At 38.5% G+C, this 22,433-nt stretch overlaps 1 protein-coding gene across 2 annotated transcripts in view; it reads right to left on the bottom strand.

The window, feature by feature from the left end:
* The window catches only part of GRM3 (glutamate metabotropic receptor 3), an 84,536-nt gene extending 62,754 nt beyond the window's left edge, over positions 1 to 21,782 (bottom strand). For both annotated transcript variants that reach the window (XM_018565050.1, XM_018565051.1), the window contains exons 1-2: positions 21,229 to 21,782; positions 6,496 to 7,345 (exon numbers count right to left, since the gene is read on the bottom strand). In XM_018565050.1, the coding sequence (XP_018420552.1) occupies positions 6,496 to 7,345; positions 21,229 to 21,759 (1,381 nt within the window). In that variant the 5' untranslated portion in view covers positions 21,760 to 21,782. The remainder of the gene's footprint in view (positions 1 to 6,495; positions 7,346 to 21,228) is intronic.
* Between the last annotated feature and the right edge of the window lie 651 nt (positions 21,783 to 22,433).

Here is a 22,433-nt window from a genome sequence, read left to right as displayed (position 1 = left end):
ACCGAAGCTAACTGAAGGATCGGCCGAAGCTATGGCTAGATCCTTCGGCAGCTTCGTGAATAGACCCCATAATCTCATCTTTCTGAAAAACTAATTGATGGTTAATGTACTCATGCTAAAAGTAGCTCATGCTACATAGGTGGATAGGGTCAAAGCTGTAGATAACAATACAAAATGGGTCTACTGGTTTATAAATCATGTTACATTTCCTTACAATTTAATTTGCTTGAAGCCCAAATCTAAAATTGGGATCATCCCCCTGTTCTGCACCTCCTTCTCCTGAAACACCTTGGCACCCTGTATGCATACCTTTTTTCTAGACATGTCAATTAGTTTTGTTCCAAATTGAAATTCAGACGAATATCCACATATTCAAACATTCGGATGCATCTGAATTTAAGAAATAACTAATCCAAAGGCTATCTGAATTTTTAATAACAAAAATTTGGATGCATCTGAATTTTTTTCTGAATGTCATTCAGAATGAACTTGTCTTGTTAAACATTAAAATAATAGAAATACCAGATCATTTGGGTCTAGTGGGAATTTTAAGGGGGACCCCAACACAAATAAAAAGTGTGAGGTCCTCTCTAAAATCCCTCACCAGACCCTTGGTCCCCCCGGCAAAGCACCCTCCCCATGTTGAGGGAATGTGGCTTGGTATGCTACACCCTCATCCCCTGCACCCCCTCGGTTCTCCTGAACCAAAGGGGTCCTGGAGCCAAAGCTAGCCAAAGGATCGGCCGAAGCTACGGCCAGATCCTTCGGCAGCTTTGTGAATAGACCCCTTAATGTCACTTTTCTGCAACACATTTTCATTTGTAAATATCGTTTAACTCATCCAAAATTAACGAAATCAAAAAAGCCAAATACCGAAACTGATTGACTTTCAGATCCAAATCTTGAAAAATGAAATGATGAAAAATTCTAAACGAACTGCAATTTTTTTGCTAGCTTACGTTACGTCTGGCCAGTTGTTATTGATTAGCCGGAGTCTTCTAGCAGGTCTCGGCCAATAGGAAACAGTTGGGCGGAGCGAGCGGTCACTGCTAGCTCCGCCTAATTATTATTTTACATTTTTTTTCTTTTTTTAAACAAATCTTTATTTATTCTTTTAAATTTATCATTTATTTACATTTTTAAACTTTTTTTTTGCAACGTTTTTCACTGATTTTCTATTCGGCTCGGTACCACGGAGGTTATCCTGAGCGGCATTCGGCTATTCACTCACTGCCTTTCGGCCCCTTTGTGAATAGGAGTGAAGGGCAGCGAGCGAGCTGCCGGAGCTTCGGCTCAGCCGATCCAGATGTTGAATTGCCTGAGTTGGAGTCCTTCTGCTCTTTGACTTTGGCCAGCTTTTGTACGGCTGATTTCAGCCGATGTATGGCTGAAATCAGCTGTACAAGCCTGAAGTGAATAGCCGAACAGTGTTTGGCTCACTTCACTTCAGGTCGGTCATTCACTCGGCTGCCTACGGCAGCTTAGTGAATAGACCCCTTAGTTTCCACTGATTGGGGGATCTCTCTCCTTTTCCTCCCCCTTTTGTATAATGGGGGAGGGGCACATGGTCTATGCGGGTATGAGTGGGGGGAGGGTTTTTTAATTCAGATTGGGGTATTTTTGTTTTGACTTGATTTGGGTGAGTGAACGTGGTTAAGGGTAGCAACGAGCCAGGTGGCTTGAGACCCAGCTTCATATGGCTCCTTATTTAAACACATAAGTAGCACATTGCAATCATCACTAGTTTGGGGGGGCCCGTGTGCCCCGCGACACATGATTTCACATATATTATTATATATTCTTATACACACACAATAAGCACACCTAGTCACTTCTATATTAGTGTCCTTCACTTCTAATCAAACACATGAAAACATAAAAATACATAAATACGTATTTACTTATATTATATATGTTTGTGAAATCAAGTTATTGCAACATAATCCTCTTTTAAAACTGGGTTTTCTCATATATTTGGTTACTATAGTGAATAGCTGAATAGCGTTCGGCTCACTTCACTTCGGGTAGGTTATTCACTCGGCTGCCTTCGGCAGTTTTGTTAATAACCCTCTAGGTAATCCAACAAAATACAATATTCTTTTTGTGAATTAGTGCATATATTGGAAAACAATATGGAGGTAGAAGTAATATTTTTTTTAAAAAAGTCAGGGCCTTTCTTCAGTCTGTAAATAAGAGAATCTCAGAACATATTCCAAGTAATCTGGATGTTTGCTCATATCTAGGAACCAGGTGCATGTGGTAAGTAGCTATTACAAAAATAGAAAAGGGTACAACACTTTTCATAGAACACACGTCTTTACAAGGGAAAAGTTTCACTTGCAAATATATGACTTTCTATTTTAAAGATGAAATTGAGAACCATTAGCAAGAAAAATGTCATGTAATTTCTTAACAGTTTGTCAAAGCAACACATTTGTTTACATTTCCATGATGAGATATGAAGATGTTACAACTCCCACTTATTAACTCCTACTCATATTTCCTGATGTCTTGCCACCACACATATCCTTTGCAAGTGGCAGAATATTTCTTGGAAAAAACAGTAACTGCTGTTTTACTACATAATCCATTTTTCAGACTGTTTACTTTCACATATGTCCGGTGGTAAAAAGAAGCAACAGCTGCCATTACCACTGTAAAGCTATCCCTTAAAGTAGAACTCTGAAAAAATAAAAAATTAACCATTGGAGTGGAGCTAACCCCCCCGCCCCCCCGCATTGCAAGGGTTGAATGCTTGTTTTGGTCTAGGGTCTAAAATAAAATAGATATACTCACCCGATCCTTCTCACTCTCTTCTCCTGAATGTTCCTTGGCATCCTCACATCCAGTGCAAGTCCGTGAACTTGTATTAAATGTGAGGACGTCAGAGGGGCTCAGACCGCCGGAGTCCAGGGAACAAGAGGCTGTAGGAACTGGCCTAACAGCCAGGTGGGATTGAGCGGTTGAGTATATCTTTTTTATTTTAGACCCTAGATCAAAATGAGCAGTTAACCCTTGCAGTGCTGGGGTAGCCCCACTGCAAGGGTTAATTCCTAATTTGCCCAGGGTTCTCCTTTAAATATGCAAAGTTGCAAATTGAATAGTGCTGGAGTGTCCAAGTATGTTTCCTCAGGGCAGTGAAAAGGAAAACTATCCCTAGGATACAGGTCTTTCCATATGGGACTATTTGAGGAACATTTTGAGGCGGACAGAGATTGTTGGACTTGGCCTCAAACCATTTAAAACATTGTGGGTCTGTTTGAATTGTAAGGTATGAAATATTTCATGACTAAATGTTCATGATGTAAATTTAAATCTGAACTATTCAGATATAAAAATACAGCAGTTAATGGAGTAATTAATTAATTAATACATCATCAAATGCATTTTTCAAATGTAACTAGTGTAAGTACCTGAATTTGACTTGTTATGTAGCTTCCTAGCACTTATACCGGGAGAGGGAGGGGCAGAACTAAGAGCCAATCAGGTATGCTGCATGCATATGTATTGACAGGGAATTTACTCACAGGAGGAAAGCGCAGAGGGATGACCTATCAGTTTTTTTGCTTCAATCACAGGTTGGGCGCAGGGAGGTGACATAGCTATATTGCTCAACGGCAGCAGAGAAAAGTCAGGTCACCAGTCTGGCTATGCTGTCTGGAAGAGCTGTATAAATCTTGAGAATGGATGGACAGAAATGCAAATCCTTTGGTAGATTAAACTGATCTCTTCTATGTATTTTAACTATGTATTTAGCTGTTCAGCTGGAGTTCAGCTTTTCGGTGAAAATGTAACTCTGGCTTCTAAGTTTCCTATTATTTCCCTTTATGTGTTCAATTAAAAAAGCACACTTGCCCAAGCTTATCTTTAAATCTGACTCTAACTTGAAAGTGAATTAAGTATATGGCCTACAACAGCTTTTGTAAAACCCATTTATACCATTAAGACTTACTTTTGTGTTTCTCTGGCTTATATATGTATAAGGAGCCAGTTGTTATTTTGGTTGATTTTGGAAAAAGTGAAACTCTTGCACAGTTGTACTACCTGCATGTGTTATGATTGGTTAAAGAAATTTACACAATTGCACAGCACTCTTTCAAACTAGCCAGCACAAAAAAACCTAAATAAAGTGTTTTAACATATTAGGTTACATTTTTGTTGCATGTATCTGCACATACATGCTACACTGCACTTCCACATCAAGACACATCTGTATACTGTGGTCGCTAACTCAAAAATATCCAAGTTCCCAATTTTGAGACATACTGTATATAGCAATGCAAAAAATGACAGAAGGTTACCAGGAGGCAGACCTCTCCTCCTTAAAGGTACAGAAACACGCAGAAGCCCAGCATCGGTCAGGGCAGCTGAAGACCTCCAGTGAAGGCAACTTACTAAAACAAGAGAAGACAAAATTTGGAGCAGCTATGCAAAGTTGCCAATTAGCTTTTATATTCAGCTTGTTCAGTTAAGCTTTAAAAATGAAAGCTATACGTTGATTGGTTGCCAAGCACAGCTGCTCTAGAATCTGTCTGCTTTAAACTTAATAAATATCCCTCAGTGTGTTTTTGCAACAAAACTACAATGTCAAACACTCAGATATAAAATTAGCAAATAGGGGGAAAGGTGCACAGGGGCTGTGCAATATACAAAGCAATATAAAAGTTAACTAGCACCTTTTCCAGATAATCAGCACGAAAAACCTAATATCTTTGAGCAACAGAAAATTTTATTGCATACATTTGCACATACATGCAAAGCCACACTGCCAAATCAAGCCACTTCTGTAAAGTATGTCATTGCATCTTTTCACTTTTGAATTTCCCGCCGGCTCCGCCCCCCCGCTGTGACACGGAAAACGAAAGTAAAAGTCAGATGCCGGCATCAGCTGGCCGCGTACATCAGAGGACACCACAGGCTCGTAGGGACAAGGTAAGTGAAACTTTTGTGCAATCCCGAGTGTGGCTCGGGGTTACCGCTCTTGGTACTGAAAATTAACCCCGAGCCACATGCTGGAATACCGCCAGGGAGGTTAAAGTGATATTAAAGTCAAAAGATTTTGTAGCTATTTCAAATGCTAATTAAATCAAATATGATGGACACTGATCCTTGAGGGTTGAAAGTTTTAGTTTCCTGCAGAATCAGATGTTCCCCTGAGCACTGGCCCTGATACCCTGCTTTTTTTCCTTGCAAAGTCCTATGGAGCCACCCTTGTTTGTGCTAGTAAGCTGTGTGAAACTCCATAAACACAGAGGCCCAGCAAAGCAAGCCATTCCACTCCCCCCTGCTCCCCTCTTCTCATCCCTCTTCTCCTCCCTTCTCAAAGTAGTAGAAGGACGGCTGCTGGAGATTGCTCTCTACCTTGTGATCTTGTACTTGACAGGAAGTTTAGGGAAGCCAAGCTGAGAGAGTTGGAGCCAGCTGTTTGGAAATATGATGACTGTAAGTGTTTGGGCAAAAATGTGAAGAAATACTTTGCTGGGCAATGTATATTCATTTGATCTGGATCCATTATTGAAAACATGTTGAGAGTTTAAAACTACTTTTACTCAAAGCTATTTGAGTTCCCAGTTTCTTCCACAAACTTGAGCTGCCTTGATTAATGTTAAGCTTCTGATGTCTTACTGTACCTTTAAGGAGAAGAGGGCTGCTTCCTGGTAACCTTCTCTCAGTTTATACATTGTTATACTGTATATTTATATACTAACAGGGTAATTCAGTAAAGGGTTTGGAGAAGGCTGGATAAGTGAACAATCTAGGCCAAAAGATTTGGGGAAAAATTCACCAATTCAGCTCACTTTCCAGTTTATCGATGTTGTCCTAGATTTTCACTTCTCCTGCCTTCTCCAAACTCTTCACCCTTTTGTGAATAACCCTGTCAGATTAGAAATCACATTTTACAGAGGTGCCTTAATGCAGCACTGTGGCTTTACATGTATTAGCAAATGTATGAAGCAGTTTAGGTTTTTTTCTGCTAGAAAGTGTGATAGGGAAGTTTTATGTTGCTCTGTATATTACCCTGCCCATGTGCACCTTTACACCTTATTGCTAGCTTTATATTGATCCAAGGGGTTTCCAATGGTTAAAGTACACTTTAATTTTCATATCCTTGCTTTCTACTTCAGCAATAACTCCTGGTGTTTTGTTTTTCCCTGTATACAATTACAGGTTTATGTTTTTCCTTTACGATATGAACTGATTCTTAATGAATTCTAAGTAGCAGTTTGTATTCTGATGCTTAATTGTGAGCAATACAACTTACAACATCCATACCCCTCAGCTTCTAATTATGTAGTGCAACATCTGCAGTTGATGTTGCTATCACTGAGTTCACATTGCCAAAGAATCTCCTTGTGTATTGTTTACATTTGCTATCCATTGTTCCAGCGGGTCAAACAGATGGAAAAGTAGCAATTAAAACAGATAAACAAAACACATTATTTGAAATGGCTTATTCCATTAAGTTAAATGAAAATACTTCCCCCAAAGGCTCACCTGTAAAGTTAACTTTCAGCAGAAATTCCTTGTAGAGCCTTTTGCCATCTACTGTTTTCATGGCATCACACAACTTTGTGGTGTTTGAACATAGGGTCCTTTGCATCTGGTGAAGGGCATGAGCCATTGCATATACAGCATTTACCACAAACATTATTTTGGATTCTTGTTCATAATTGGAGCTGTTGATATTGAAGCGTTTATCACATGGTCTGTCGGTCTTGTTGTACAGGCTACACTGAAATTTTTGCTGCCAAAAATCCTTAAACCAGGGATTGCGGTGATTATTGCTGGGATTAAGGCTTTGAAAATACTTGTCAAACTCCTTAACCTTATGGGAAGCAAGTTCTAATGTAATTGCCCCGTAAGCAATATGTTCATTGCCTTTCACAATACTTTCTTGGGCACCCCACCCATCACTGGCAATCCAGGTAAAGGAAGCATTAAATCGATTAGCAGCTGCCAAGAGTTCTCTTGTGTCATCACTCCGCATGAAAAGAACCACAACTTTAGCATTTGGCTTTTGTAGCAATTCCCTTATAGCACTGTCATAAGACTTTTTAATATTTGATCTTCCAACTTTTTCTGAAGTGGCAATGCAAATGTTTCTAAGTCGTGCTTCTTGTTCGAAGGCTTCAATTCCCGTCTCTCCGTAATCTCCTTCAGAAGCGACAGTAGACACATACGTCCAGTTAAAGAAACGTAGGATCTCAGCCATTGCTTTTGCCTGATAGAAGTCTGGTGGCACTGTCCGTGCAAAGTAATCATAACGTGATTTATCACTAAGTTTGGCACTGGTGGAAGCATAGCTTATCTGAGGAATATGGAAGAGCCTCAGCAAATTAGCAACCTGTCAATAAAACAATGAGCAAGACATTAAGAAAAATCAGTACAGGAACATATCAGAGAATGACACAATTGTAAACTGTGGAGACTGCACAGAAATTAACACTTAGCTGTGGTCTAATACATACAATAGAAAAATTATTAGAAAGCAGACATATACCAACAAAAGCAGCTGATCACCTTTTAATGATATGAAAAGGCTATTTAAAAAAAAAAATCTTGACTTTATTGTGCAGCAAGAAATAATGTGGAGGTTTAAAATGGTAATAAGCTCTATAAAACTACTAGAGGTTTTTTTTTTAAAGGGGTATATAATTGCCAGAAAAGAAACTACTTCTTATAGACTGCAGCAGACCTCAATGATAATAAAAATAATAAAACACCCCACACCTCTAAGTTGTACAATTGTTTATATATGGGGTCTGTTTATGCCCAGAGTTGGGGCAAGTCACAACCCACATGAATTGGCCCAATAGTGTATGAAAAAAATGATCAATAACCTGTAAATTTACAAGCATATGTAGGGATATACAAAACATTGAGAGTAAACAGGAGTTCTACAAACAAATCATATCACAATGGATAATGGCATGGCATCCTCACAAGACTTGTACAGGAGAAGAGTTCACACAGGGTCTTGCGAAACAGCAAATGCAAACAGCAAAGAATTAGAATTCTTAAATTTTCAGCATAAAACATGAGCATTATTCCAGGGCTTCCTGAACTTCACAAACATTTAACAATTTGTATTGAAATTAGGATTTTTCAGAAAGATGTTACTATCCAGATTTGTTCCAAAGACCATGTTTGATAGGTTTTCTATTCAACTGTAACATGTACATTGCATATTTGTTATCCATATCATACATACATATTATCTATTACAAAACAGGTGATGTGCCTATTAGCTAATAAAACACGCATTAGCATTGAATACATACAGAGGGCTACCCCTGACAAAGCCAGGGAAGGCCCACAAAACTGGCCAGGTGCTTTACATGCACACCCACTGCACACTCACAGGAGACTCTATATTTATTCTGGACATTCTATATATTTTCAGTCTGTGGCCACACTAAATGGCCTGGGGACTTTGTGAGCACATATTGGTACAAGCTATGTTTTTTTACTTAGCTTATGTCTATAACAGGAGAGTCTTGTTGTTTAAAAAGCGATTTCTACTTGCCTACATGAGACTGTTTTGTTCAAGAAGGCCTGATGTGCATAAAGCATAAATCCCTACATTGGATTACATGATCTGGTTTAAATTGTGGTGAATTTGAAACGTTCACCATTATGTTTATGTCTGATATTTGCATCACTTTAAGTGGAGTGATATCACTGGAATATACACTGAGTGGCCAGATTATTATGACCACCCCATCAGTACTTCGTTGGGCCACGAGATGACTTCGTTGGGCCGCCTCGTGACTCCACGAGACGTTGAAAGGTGATGCGAGGAATGACACTGCACTGTTGCCCTTCTGTTGTCTTGTACCAGTCTTGCCACTCTCCGTTCTGCCCTAACATTGACTAGTCGCTGACGGCCACAATTTGCACGGTCAGAACCAGATTTTTGGCTGACAGTCCAGTCTTTTAACACTTTAACAACAGCTGCTCTTGAAATTTAATGAATTCTGCTGTTTTGCTGATACGCGCTCCATGACTCTGAGCACCAACAATCATCCCACGTTCAAAAGCTGTTAAATTGCGTTGTTTACCCATATCTTCAGAAAAAAATCAACTCTACTGTCGTGGTAAACAACCTGCTTCCCTATTTATAATGGTCTGGCCCTCTAGCAACTTCAGCACAAATGTATAGCTAATTATAGCTATTTTGCCTACAAACTTCAGGTGGTCATAATAATCTGGCCACTCAGTGTATACCTTGTTGACATGACTGTTACTGCTTTGCACATAATCTTTGTGAAACATATGATTCTGCTGCATATGCTGATCATCTGGTCACAATTATTTGATCTATCGAGTGAAGCAAAGTTTCCCAGACATCTATAATGGGCTAGAGTGTGCGGGATACAGTTTTTAATCTGTGGATAGTATCATTTTGTGCAGGATACAGGTTTTGATCTGTGAATAGTATCATTTTGTTTCTGGCAAAACCACCCTTTTAATGCATATAGTTTAGGCGGTGCTGGATTAATACTGACATTTTAACCTGAAACTTGTAGAATTCCAATACTTTGTTGTTTGCATTTGCTGTATTGCACTAAGGCCTTTTGTAAACTGTCCCCCGCTATAGTTCTTGTAAAGACACCGTACCATCATCCATTGTCAAACCGCTTGTTTGTAGGACTCCTATTATCTTTATGAATAATATGTATTATTAATGTTAAGATGTGTTGCAATCTATAAGCAGTATTTTCCTTTCTGGTAGTGATATTCATACCTATTGTACGCAATATTCCAGTGAAAGATTTGCAGGTCACCAATTTGTGTTTGTTTTAAAGTAGTATTTATACATGTAACTGGAAGGTGGCTTGGGTACAGTGGCTATCCATTCTGATTCATGATAAAATAAAAAGCCATCCAAACGGCTCCTGTATAAGACAGAATTTTTGCACCCCCCTATTCAACTACTGGGCAAATAAATTACTTAGGCTCTAAGAATTGTTTGAGAGCTAGATAGAATTGAGCAGTGTTCAGATCTAAGTGACAGCAAGAGGGGTTCCACCTGACCTGTCACTAGTATAAATGTACCGGAGGGCCCTCAAATAATTGCACAGTATGCAAAAATGGTATGTCCACCTCTGTCCAGTACTTCTGCTACTAACAATAGTATATTATTTGGGATTTTGTAGCTGTAGAAGGAAAACAATTTCAATTTAATTAAATGATGTCATCCTAACACACAGAACGGTCAGTTCAGCTATCATTTATATTGTGCACCTCTTCTGAATTGACATAATGAAAATAAAATCAAAGGTAGTATTGAATATTACAGTCTGTGATATTTTCTTATCACTGACTGACCCATTGTACTAGAACTATATGAATATATCATATTAGCCAATAGGATAGGCCGATAGGGTTTCATTGCTAATATTGCTGTTGCTGATGAATAAATATGCAGGATTGCAGACATATCTGACTTAGTTCACCAGATACTGCTACACATCAATATTTGATGGGGATGAACTTTTTTATTTGCCATAAAGTTTAATATGTATCTCCAAATGCATTCAACATTATTCTAGAAAAAAAAAACACAAAAACTATACTTCATGAAGCTCCTTTCACTCCTCTAAACAAGAAAACATAATTTAGCCTGGCCTCCACACAATATGCTTTTCTTTGACAATAAATCTCATTATCAAGCAAATAAAAGAGAAGGATATTAAACTAGCAGTGACACCTCTGGCTACTCTGGGCATGTCAGTTGACCACTTTTGTTCCCGCATTCATTTGCATTCCTAGACAAATGCAGAACACTGTATTTGAAAACTTTAGGGCTGATCATTATTTCTTGTACTCAGTATCCATCAGAATACTTGTTTTATTTTCAGACATGCACTGCAGAAATGACAGATGAAAATTTATTGGCTGCTACATGCACGAAGAAATATATAAAGCAGTATTCAAACTTGAGGTACAAGTGTATTCTAATAATTGGGTATATGTGCATAAATGTTTAAATTAAAGGATATGAAACCCAAAATTAATTAATTACATTTTAAACCAAAAAACAGCAATGCCAGTGATTCAGTTCATATGTAGAAAATTAAAATTTGCAAAACCTGTTTGATTTGCATTGAAGATTTATGAATTCTCTCTTTGCTCCTTAAATTAAATGGTTACATTTTTTGGACCCTTTTCAGTTCACTCAGACATTATAATAGCTCTCCTTAGCCCATATATAACACGCTAACATTTGGTGGGGATTTCCTGTTTTTTTTTCTATAGATGAATTATGTAGATATAATTACATTGATCTATTATGTAATTCACAGGCCCTTCAACAGAGCTCAGATGGTGAGTAGGTGGGAACCTGCTTATGGGGGTTTAATGCGCTCTAGAAAGCTCCTAAAGGGTACCAGAGGATTACTTTACTAGTTGACTTCATGGGCTGACAAAATAAGATTTGAGGACTAAATTTTGTAAATCATAGGTAAAATGGCTTTTGCCAGATCACCTCATCTCTAGTAAAAAAACTATTTATCTTTGCTTTCATCTGCTCCCTGTTTTGAACACTTGAAAAAAAAAATCTTTAATAATTTAGCAGGAAAAATAGCTTGTCCTATATAACATCCTTCTCATGAGGGTTTCAGATAATATTATTCAGATTACAATTTGATCCAACAGTACATCCTTTTCACTCTGCTGTTCTCGATTGTGTATATGTGTAATGGAGCTTGTTCTTATCTGTTGTGAAGGGATTTTACATGTTTTGCTGTAGTTGTAACTCAAAAAAGTAAGATCAAGTGAACATTGGATATAATTAAGTATATTTATTGGATAGCATTCCCCTGACTTGAGTTTTCTTCAGATGTTCCTTGATCTGCTTCTGCTCTCTATCCTGACAGCATTTGCCATGGTCCCAGGTCCCCCAGGGGAGCAGGAAAGCCTGGAAACCATGGTGCGATGTGTGTGGGTAGTGTTACACTGCAGGCCAGTACAACTGATCGGGAGGCTCTAGAGCCTTGGTTCTCAACTGGTGGGTCGGGACCCGAAAGTGGGTCGCGATCCCATGTTCAGTGGGTCGCCGCATGCCTTCCACTTTTCTAGATGAGAGGTTCCTCAGCCTCCTCCTAGTGCAGCACTGTCAGTTCTCGCGCCAAGCAGCCATTCAAAATATGCTGCCCGGCACCGAGTGTCAGCTTGAGGTGGGGTTGGCTGGGGGTATGGCTGTGAGGGAGCTCCATCCATAAATGCATTGCTTACAGTTTCCTCACAAGTCCTATAGAGGTGCTGGACCGAAGTGACGTCACATTCTGGCCCGTGGCACCTCTACAAGGTGCGCAAGGGAGCTGTACAAGCAATGCACATATGGATGGAGCTCCATCACAGCACAGCAGCCCATGCTGGACCCCAGGCTGAGGATCCACTCCAGTTCTCGTAAGGTAGGGAGACTGGGTCGATCTTAAAAAAAGGGTTAAATTCACACCACTACAGTGCGTTAATAGCACAGTGCCGTGCGATTAACACACAGTACCACGAAATCGCAGCTACTGTGCATTCTGGTGTGGGAGGTGTGTTGCATTGCCATTCATTTGAATGGTACCCCAAACACACCTCCCACCCACAGTTCATACATCTGCACTGGAACGTGCGGTACCCTAATATCATGCGTTCCATTGCAGCGCGACTTGGGTCACGACTTAATGACCAAGGACAAATGTGGGTCCTAAGGTTACACAGGTTGAGAACGGCTGCTCTAGAGCCACCCACAACACTTGCACTAAAAAGCCCTCCATCTGCTCTAAAAATGATACTAGGATCATGGCTGCTGCTTCCAGATTAGAATGTGCATGTTCATCCTATGACCCTGACGTGGTTAAAGTGCAACTCCAGCCGAGCAGCTAAATACACAGTTTAAATACCTATACATTTTCTGTCAAATGATTTGTAACTCCGTAAGCCAACCTACTTATTTACACACATGAAGCTCTCTACATGAAGCATGTTCATTTGACAAAAAGTCATCACCATCACCACAGTCCAATTAGCAGTGACATGACCCAGCAAGCAGTGAAGCTGTGCAGTGTGACAGAGATGTGTAAATCACAAGTATTTCAGTTCAATATTACAAGTCTGACGTTAAAAAAGCAAACATATAGAGTATGTATTTCAGCATTGTATATAACTGCTTGCCTGGAGCTCCACTTCTAAGGAGTACATTTGCTGCTAACACAGGGGTATTATTCATAAGAAAACTTTAATTACACAGTAATATCAATATTTTTGGTGCTAGAGGCCTGTGCTGTATTTTCCCTAATGGCAGCAGGTGGTATGTGTGTGAAGTTTTCATTTTAGAATAAGAAGTTCTGATTATAGTTTGCAACATTAGCTTAAAGCGTATTTCCACTTCCGCAGCCAAGTTGGGATAACACCTATTTTATATGTGTTACATGTTCTCATTCACATAGCATAAGTAAAAAAATAATTAAAAAAAAGCTTCTTGCAGTTTAAATTGCTTTTACTTGGGTTAGGAAATGTTAGGAGGGGCTGTGAAGGGTGAGGGATTTAAGGTGGCGTGTCCATTGTATGTTAATGAAGCTTGTCAGAAAAACAGAAAAACACAATCCTCAAATTTCAGTCCCAAGTCATTCCATTGAGACAGATCACTGTGATGGGGTTGTGAAAAATCTGGAATCAGCCATCTTGGCTGCTGTAAAAAAAAAAACCCATCTAAAATGTAAATTTTTTTTAACGTTATTTTTCAGTATGCTGCATGAATAGGAATACATAAGAAACATATAGATGTGTTTTCTCAAATTTGTGGAAATACACTTCAAAGCAGAAGTAAACCACCAACCCAAAATAGAAATAGGTGACCCCAGGAACATATTATATATGCACAGCATATTAGCACATTATGGAAGTATTACCTTGCAGGCGATCCTCTCAGACTTACCTTGCAGGCGCACTGCAATGTCAATGCTTTCCTCTGTTGGCAGTGCCTACATTTTCTCTGCGTTGAGCACCTTCAGCCTCTTGAGTGGCTGGGCTGGGATGATGCAACTCGTGCGTATATGCACAGGAGTTACTTCATCTTGGCACAGGACCCTGCCGAAATTGTGCACTGAGCTGCACATGCAGGGCTCAGTGCACACAAACTCTGAGAGGCAGTGCTAAGTGATTCTGACAGTCATACAGATTCTCTTATTTCATAAAAATTCCCTACCTGTCAATTTTTTTTAATTTAACCACACTTCCTAGATCTGAGTGGCCGTATTTAAACGTCCCGCCAGGACCGCCCACTTGTGCACGCTGCACCGTGCAGCGCGTGTGGGAAACTGGCTAAATTTAAAAACAGGCAGCGATGCCTGTTTACATACAATCAATTCGCCGGCTATGGAGCCAGTGGATCGCTTGTATAAGGTGATGGTCTGTGCGCCCCCCTTCCCAACCCCCCCTCACACTGTCCCGCTTGTCCCGGTCTCAGTTGTGCCCGGTGCGAGACCGGGACCAGCATGGTAGCTCTGTGACAGGGGATGAGAGGGAGATCGGTACACGATCTCCCTCTGGTCCCCTCTTCCCTGTCAGAATGCGGAAGTGATGTATGTTACATCACTTCCGCATTCTTGTGTCACTCTCCAGCTTCAGACACTGGAGAGAAGCTGATGAAGCAGTTTCATTAGCTTCTTTGGGAGTTCCAAGGTGACATTAGGGGTCTTGGAGACCTGTCATATCCTCTTTGTTATCACATAGGGGGTTTTCTTAGCCCCCTATGTGATAGCAATAAAGTTAAGTAAAAAAAAATAGGAAACAAAAATTAAAGTTGCAAATTTTTTTTAAAGTTACACATGAAAAAGAATTAAAAAAAAAATGTTTTAAAGTCCCCACACTTACATACACGCATGCAAACATGTGTCAGGTGCGCATACGTGTGAAAACGACGATTGTGCCCATTAGCCTCACATGCTACATATTGCTGTGAACGTCGCAGTGAAAGCACTAATTCTAGGGCCATTAATCACTGATAACACTAAATGTTTAAAATGTCGTTTTTTGATAGTTTTTTGTGATTTTGCGGGTGTGCACAATTTTAAAGTTTGACATATTTGGTGTCTATTTACCCGACGTGACCCCGACTTTTATATTTTACCAAAAAATTGGGTAATAATAATTGTTTCCTAACATAATGTAAAAAAAAATGTCAGTAATTTTTCCTTAATATAGTAAAAATAAAAACCGCAGTGGTGATTAAATACCACCAAAAGAAAGCTCTATCTGTCTCCAAACAATGGTATAAAATTCATTTCAGTACAGCATTGCATGACAAAATAAATGTCAGTCAAAGTACTGCAGCACTAAATACTGAAAAATGGCCTGGCCAGGAAGGGGGTGCAACCACCTGGTCAGCAAGTGGTTAAATAACCTGTTCTGGTCTTAGGGTGGTAAATAATTTTCCCATTTTACCACACATTATTGCCATGCATGTTAACGCACAGCTCTCTGTGGATTGCATTGTGACGCTATGCCACGTTGAATGGCACCCAAGTGCATGTACACTGTGTACAATATAATGTGCATTTTAACAAAATACCATGCACAGATGTAGATCATCTGTGCATTGTGGTGCACAGTGCTAAATAATAATGATGCAAGTGTATTAAAACTGCACTGCAGTGCGTTAACAGTCCATTAAAAATGGGATGTCTTAACACCAAGCATGTTAATGCATGTACTAACTCACATTAACATGTGTGTGTTAAAGCACCCAAAAGGCAATTGTAATGTGATTAGGTAACATTCAGTTACCCAGAAACCAAAATTAATTCAGTTTACTATAGTTATATCAGTGAAAAGATTATTTAAAAGGTTATATCCTCCTGTAGTAGTATTTTGCAGCACCTTCTCATTAAGACTGTTGTAAAAAAATCAAAGATGATGTTTAGAAGATCTTGCTGAAGAGAATGCAAAGCTTGAAATGCAATGGCTTATCTCAGATTAAAAATAAGAGTAGACCATAAGGGAATTACTGTTAACATAGCCACAAGCACACCGGTCAAAGTCAAAGGGCTTAGATTCGGCTCTACATTTTCTGTTTACTTGTGATGCATTGCCATGTGAATGACCAGTGCAGTACCACAAAGGTCAATGGCTACTTGCTTCAATTGAGACTTGGCTTCATTGAATCTCATTTCACAGCAAATGAAAACATCACAGTTTACGTACAAGGATCACACAGAGTATGTTTATGGGCTATAGCCAATAATTGATACATCAGTATAATGTAGAACCCGGTAGAGAGCTCATAAGTCGTATGACATCCATGTGAATGTAAAATTAGTTTTCCTGGGTAAATAATAATTTCACTATGGTCAATAATCTCATAAAGGAACATTTATTTTGTAGTTTATTTTTTATTCTATTCATTATAAGAAAAATGTACACACAGCAATAAAATTCTACTGCATTAAGTATACTGCTAAAACCGATGAAATAATACTAGATCTATTACTATTTCTTTAAACCTAATTAAACTAAATCCTTACTTGATTGAGCAGGTCTGTAACAGAAAGAAAATGTATTAGCAATAGCATAGCAGTTAACTTCCATCACATGTACTGGCTGAGAAGCATAGTGCGTCTCATCACCTGCTGTGGAAATTAGTAGTGCTCTCATCATTTTTCCTGCCAGGCCATGTAATAGAAACTACTGATTTAACAAGTTGGGTTTCAGCAGTAATATCCTGCTAATAACTCAATAGATATAGGGATATGCAGTGCTTCTACAAAGCTCATTAACTCTGCAAGTCATGAAAAAGCAACAGTTTCCATGGGTAATAATTTTTTCTATCTACAAGGGTCCAGAAGTGTGTTACTCCACAGCTGCGGGTTACAAGGCTTTAAGAATTTACATTTTTATCATTTTCTTTTGGAGTTACACAAGTGAATATTAAAAAATGTGTTTGTGAATGTGGGTGTTTTCCATACATATTTCCACAAACGAATTAAGGTTCCAAATGTGCACTGCTGGCAACAAAAACCACACTCTAATATTTCATTGGACCGCCTTTAGCTTTGATTATAGCACACATTCACTGTGGCATCATTTGGATAAGCGTATGCACTGTCACAAAATTAATTTCGGTACAGAGTTGCATTTATTTTTCACCAAGAGCATGTAGTGATGATTGGAGAGTCGGACCACTGTGTAAAGTATTCTCCAGCACATCCCAAAGATTTTCAGTAGAGTTACGGTCTGGACTCTGTGGTGGCCAATCCACGTGTAAAAATTATGTCTCATACTCCCTGAACCACTCTTTCACAATTTGACCCTGATGAATCCTGCCATTGTCATCTTGGAATCTGCCCATTTCATCAGGGAAGAAAAAATTAATTGAGGGAAAAACCTGGTCATTCAGTATATTCAAGTAGGCAGCTGACCTCATTTGTTGCCAGATTAAACATAAAAACTGCAGTAATTATCTAATTAAAGGATCTTACCTGTTTGCTTAGCTAAATCTAGGTGTGGACTTTTTTTGGCCAGGTAGTGTATATTACAGTGTGCCTCTAGCATCATTTTCCATTAATTTGTTTTGCAAAGAGTGGGTAATGGTGAAAACCCCTGTCAGTTTTTTTCCATATCTGTATCCCATTATCCCATTGGGATTCCCTTTACTTTCTCACTAGAAAACACAACGTGAATTGGGAGAAACTGCCTGCAACTATCCCTTTTATACAGTTGTCACCAGAGTAAGTGTTCCCTCAACTCCTATTTTGATGACAGCCATAAAATGTTGTATTTCCCATTACTTTATGTCCTGGTAGCAAACGTACAGAGGTTGAATCTCCCTACAATGGCCAACTTAGCATGATATGATTTGGTAGGTAAAATTGTTCCCATATATGTATGTTAACTGTGTTAACTGTGCTGCTAGCCTGGAGTTTCACTTTAGTTAATTCATTTAGAATATTGACTTTGATTAATCAAATGTTCAGTGGAACAGCTTGACCTCTACGTTAGGGAATCCTGATGATTTCTGTACTAAATCTAAAATATGTACCTTTTTTGAAAGTTGGCTGAGTCTGATTATTGTACAATTAATGTTACACGATATCATGATTGAACAAAAAGAAAAAAATAGAGCTGCCCACTACAACCAAATTTGTTGAAGTGGCAGGAGCCCTGGGAACTACACTGAGAATTAGACAACATTAAATTACTATTGTTTCTTATTAGTCAAATTGCCATAATGCTGCAGCTACAGTACTGCCTAGTAAACAGCACTATTGTGGTGATTTACCTAGGGAGAACAGACTGTTCACTTAGTAAAGGAGATGTTCACTTGTTGTTTTGTTTTGTAGTTTTAGAATCCCTGTTAAGTTTATTTGTCTTTCTATTTCCCTGTTAGGTAGATTAAACCTCTATATTTGTCCTGGTACCATTGTTACCAATAGGGATGCACAGATACCAGTTCAGATATCAGTGCCCATACTTGGCATTTTCACGAGAACTACCAGGGTCGCAGCGGTTGCAGATGTTACTGGGTCCTGGAGCTCCACCACTGTCCTGAAATCATTAGTCTGTAGTGTTTTAGAAAAACTGTCACATGACACTGAACAACAATGTATCAGTAATTGGTATCTGTGAATACTTGGACAACTATCGGTACTTGTACTTGGCATGGAAAAAATGGTATCGGTGCACTTTTAATATATGTGTATATAAAACAAATCATACATTAAAACAGGGATGCACAAATCCCAGGAGCCCAGTAGCCAATGATCCTTAAAAATGACAGCTGCCACCTAACTTTTGAGTTTTTTTCTAGTCTAATCTTGGAGCTGGAAAGGTATCATTGCATGTACAAGTACGAGACCTTGGTATCTGTGCATCCCTAGTTGCCAATACATAAAGTGACAGAAAACCTTACATTTTAAAGTTGTCATCAAAACAAGAGATGAGTTAAATCTTCCACTGAGGACACATATTCCAACTAAGAGGGGAGGTTCCTTCACTTTGCAGTGAAGACAGCAAAGAATCAGACCTACAAGAATTTTAACTCTTTCCTACTCCATCCAAGACTAAAAAATTTTTTTAACTAGGATTTTAACCCTTTCCTACTCTATCCAAGGCTAAAAAATGTTTTAACTATACATACACCTTAAGTCAAAGTTAATTTCCTCATCAAAAAAGAGGAATCTATGTTCACATCTGTATTTTAACACAATCTTAGGAAAACAAGATTTTTGTGGCACATGACGGGGTCATTTAAGTGTTTTTTGGAATCAACACATAGCAGAAAACCTTCCAGTATATTTAGAAGGTACTATTAATAAACTTAATACCCAAAAATATCAGCTTTCAAAGACATAACTGCATTTTATTTGTGTCTTGTAGAATTGCTAGCTGCCCGTGTTTAAATGTGTCAATAATGTGAACTTGAGTTAATTGAAGTGAAAATGGTACTCTGTACTAAGGGAGCACATGGTTCATCAAGCATTACATTCCCTGAAAGATTTTCTCTAAGTGTTGTCATTTTTCAAGCTGTAGGTCTAGTCCACAGAGATCACCCGAAATTAGAAACATATTTTAGTTTTGTCCTTCTGTGACATCCAGCTCTCGGACAAAATTTTTCATGAGGTCAATTGGGATATTTCTTGTGAATGACAGAGTATCATTGATAAAACATCTGTAATTACTCAAATGGTGCCAGCATTATGTTGTCACCTAATACATATAATATCAGTACTATTTAGTGACAGTTAAAATGTGTATGTGCTTATTGTAGTTAGAAATCATGTCGATGGTGCAGAGATAAATGGCAATGGCAATGAGTGTGTACTGTTTTCAAATAACAAAAACGTAGCACAGGCAACAGTTTTAAATATTAGCAAGCGAATGGGTCAGTCTATCCAAAATAGATATTTGAATGTCTGGTAAAGAGCTAGAAGGTTAGAAACCAGCGTATGGTTTCTTATACCTCCCATGTTCTTCAGCTGAACTGCCATATCTGTACACTAACTACAGCTACTATCATGAAGTCTCAACACATCTGTTGGAATGTTCCTTTATTATCTATAAGAGAAAAAGTGAAGATACCCTAAAGTGCACTGCAAAACTCAAAATCCCAAGACGGATAGAAATAAAGAGGGGAACTACAGTATGTCAGGATAGAACAACAGATAAATCTACAAGCAAAAAATTTTTTTCCTGATAGTAACCAAAGGCAGCTCAATTATCAAAAAGATCAAAAAGTTTCTCCATGAACTCAGCTGTCAATATATACAGTTTCTTTGATGACTTATCTTTTACATGACTCTGAGGTTTTTGGGTTCATTGACTATCTGGAGACCCACCGGTGTATATGTAGACACTTTATAGGTAGCTATTATCTATATAGCGATCATTACTTTTCTAAGTGGCTTTGTATAGCATGTACCAGTACATGTTCATGATTCCAAATATTATTATGCACAAGGTAGACATTTTAACAATAGTTGTTATACTAGTGTTTTGTTAGTTGGGTGGATATACAGAAATTGTCAGTGTGCATGATAATATCAAGTGTTAGTTTAATGCTTTAACACATACATACATACATACTATATTTTTCGCCAGATACAAGATAGCAGCTTAGATTATTCTGTGTAGTGGGAAATCTTGGCACCAATCTCCATTTAAACTACCCATATGCAGAAGACATAAAGAATGACTGTGTTGCTTGGTCAGCAGACTAGCTAATTATTTTAGCTTTACTATAATACAGAAAATATTGTAAAGCTGAATTTTTTTGGAATGTTCCTTCTACTGATTTAAGAGCGACCACAAATTTCTAATAATGTTGTTATGTTTTCTTACAGCACTGGCACACTTTCTATTATTATATTCCTTAAAATTTTAAATATGCCATTTGTTATCTGTTCTCTGCATTTTAAATATGTGCAGAGCAGGACCTAATGTCTAGATAAAGAAAGGCGACAGACCTGACAATTTGTTACATTGCAGGAATTCTGACTTCCTTTTAATAACAATCTGAATATGATTTTTCCATGTATGTGCAATTCAGAAAAATGCACAGCTAGCACAAAAAGTGTACTGCTTGAATAGCCCAAACCTATGATAGGGGATATTTTGTGTAAGACATTTTAAGAAAATGATTATAATATGGAAGTTATCTATGTATTAAAAAAACAGAGAACATTGTAATATATTACATATTCTTGCAAGAAGTAAAACATATATAAAGTGACTTACCTGTATGGAGACACTGCTATAGGAGCCACCAATGACTCCGGCGATAAGTAATGGGCTGTTTCCTTGTATGGCAAGTGAGCCGTCTGGACACACATATTCTGCCTCATCCACCTTGGTCAATGAAGCCCTTACAAACTCCAGTGACTGTTCCAGAGCATAAGTGTCCCTAGAACAGGTATCCAGAATATGAACTCCTAGTTTTACTCCGGGTAGTAGTGTACTGTCTCTGTTAATCTGATCAATAGCAAACAGCATGGCTTCCAAACGCTGGATACCTCGATCCTCATTGATTCTGCCGCATTCTTCACTTCCTGTGCCTTTTTCATTTATTGGAAATAAACCTCCTAAGACCAGGTCTCCCTCAATCTTTATTTCTTTCCTCACAAAATTGTGATCATTTGAAGAAAGCAAAGCTCCTTTGGAAAATAAGGCCAAAACAAATACCTGAAGGCTGGCAAAAGTCTTCATGATTTTTGCTTCTTGGTATAAATGTGGTAAAATCAAATTATTTTTCTTCCATAGCAGAGTCATTTAGCTTGATGCTGTGATAATACATTCCTAAAGAAAAATAATGGAAGTAAAGAGAAAGGAAAAAATGAGATAGTATGTAATCCATACCAAAGTAAGAAAGCCTCTTTTATCAAAGGGGTCTGAAAAGGTGTCTCTGTTAGTACTAGCAACCAGATGCAACCACACACATTCTTGACTTCGGTAAGAAAATAAAAGAATATATGAATGCTTACATGAGAAAAAAAGACAGTAGACACATGAAGCTGTTCAATCTTCTCGTTTAAATTTTAGCATGCACTCTGGGCTGGCTTTACCATTAGGCACAGTGGGTATGTGTCTATAGGCAGCAGAGACCTAGTATAAATAATAATTTCATAAAAGGTAATTTACACATTATCACAGTATGCACTTCCTGGCTTCTGAACTATGATTATGTGGCTTAGAAGGGCCAATCATGGGGGTTTCCTTATGTTACAACCCCCTCCCTTTAAAAGTCATGGTTCCCAGCAGCCTTTAGTCAAGTTGTGTTGGAGAGGCCTGGAGCAGATAGGAAGAGATTACAGAGTTTTTTCAGGGAGAAATAGTTGCAACTGTACTAATAGTAATGCTAAACAGTACTGCTAAAAAGTGCTATATTTACACTCAGTCATATGCTCCAAAGACATACTGGTAGGTTATTGGTTTCCTCCCATTAT

Source organism: Nanorana parkeri, unplaced genomic scaffold (genome assembly GCF_000935625.1).
Source record: "Nanorana parkeri isolate BGI_ZX_2015 unplaced genomic scaffold, ASM93562v1 scaffold808, whole genome shotgun sequence".
In the NCBI taxonomy this organism is placed as follows: domain Eukaryota; kingdom Metazoa; phylum Chordata; class Amphibia; order Anura; family Dicroglossidae; genus Nanorana; species Nanorana parkeri.
This window is presented reverse-complemented; position numbering and strand designations above follow the sequence as displayed.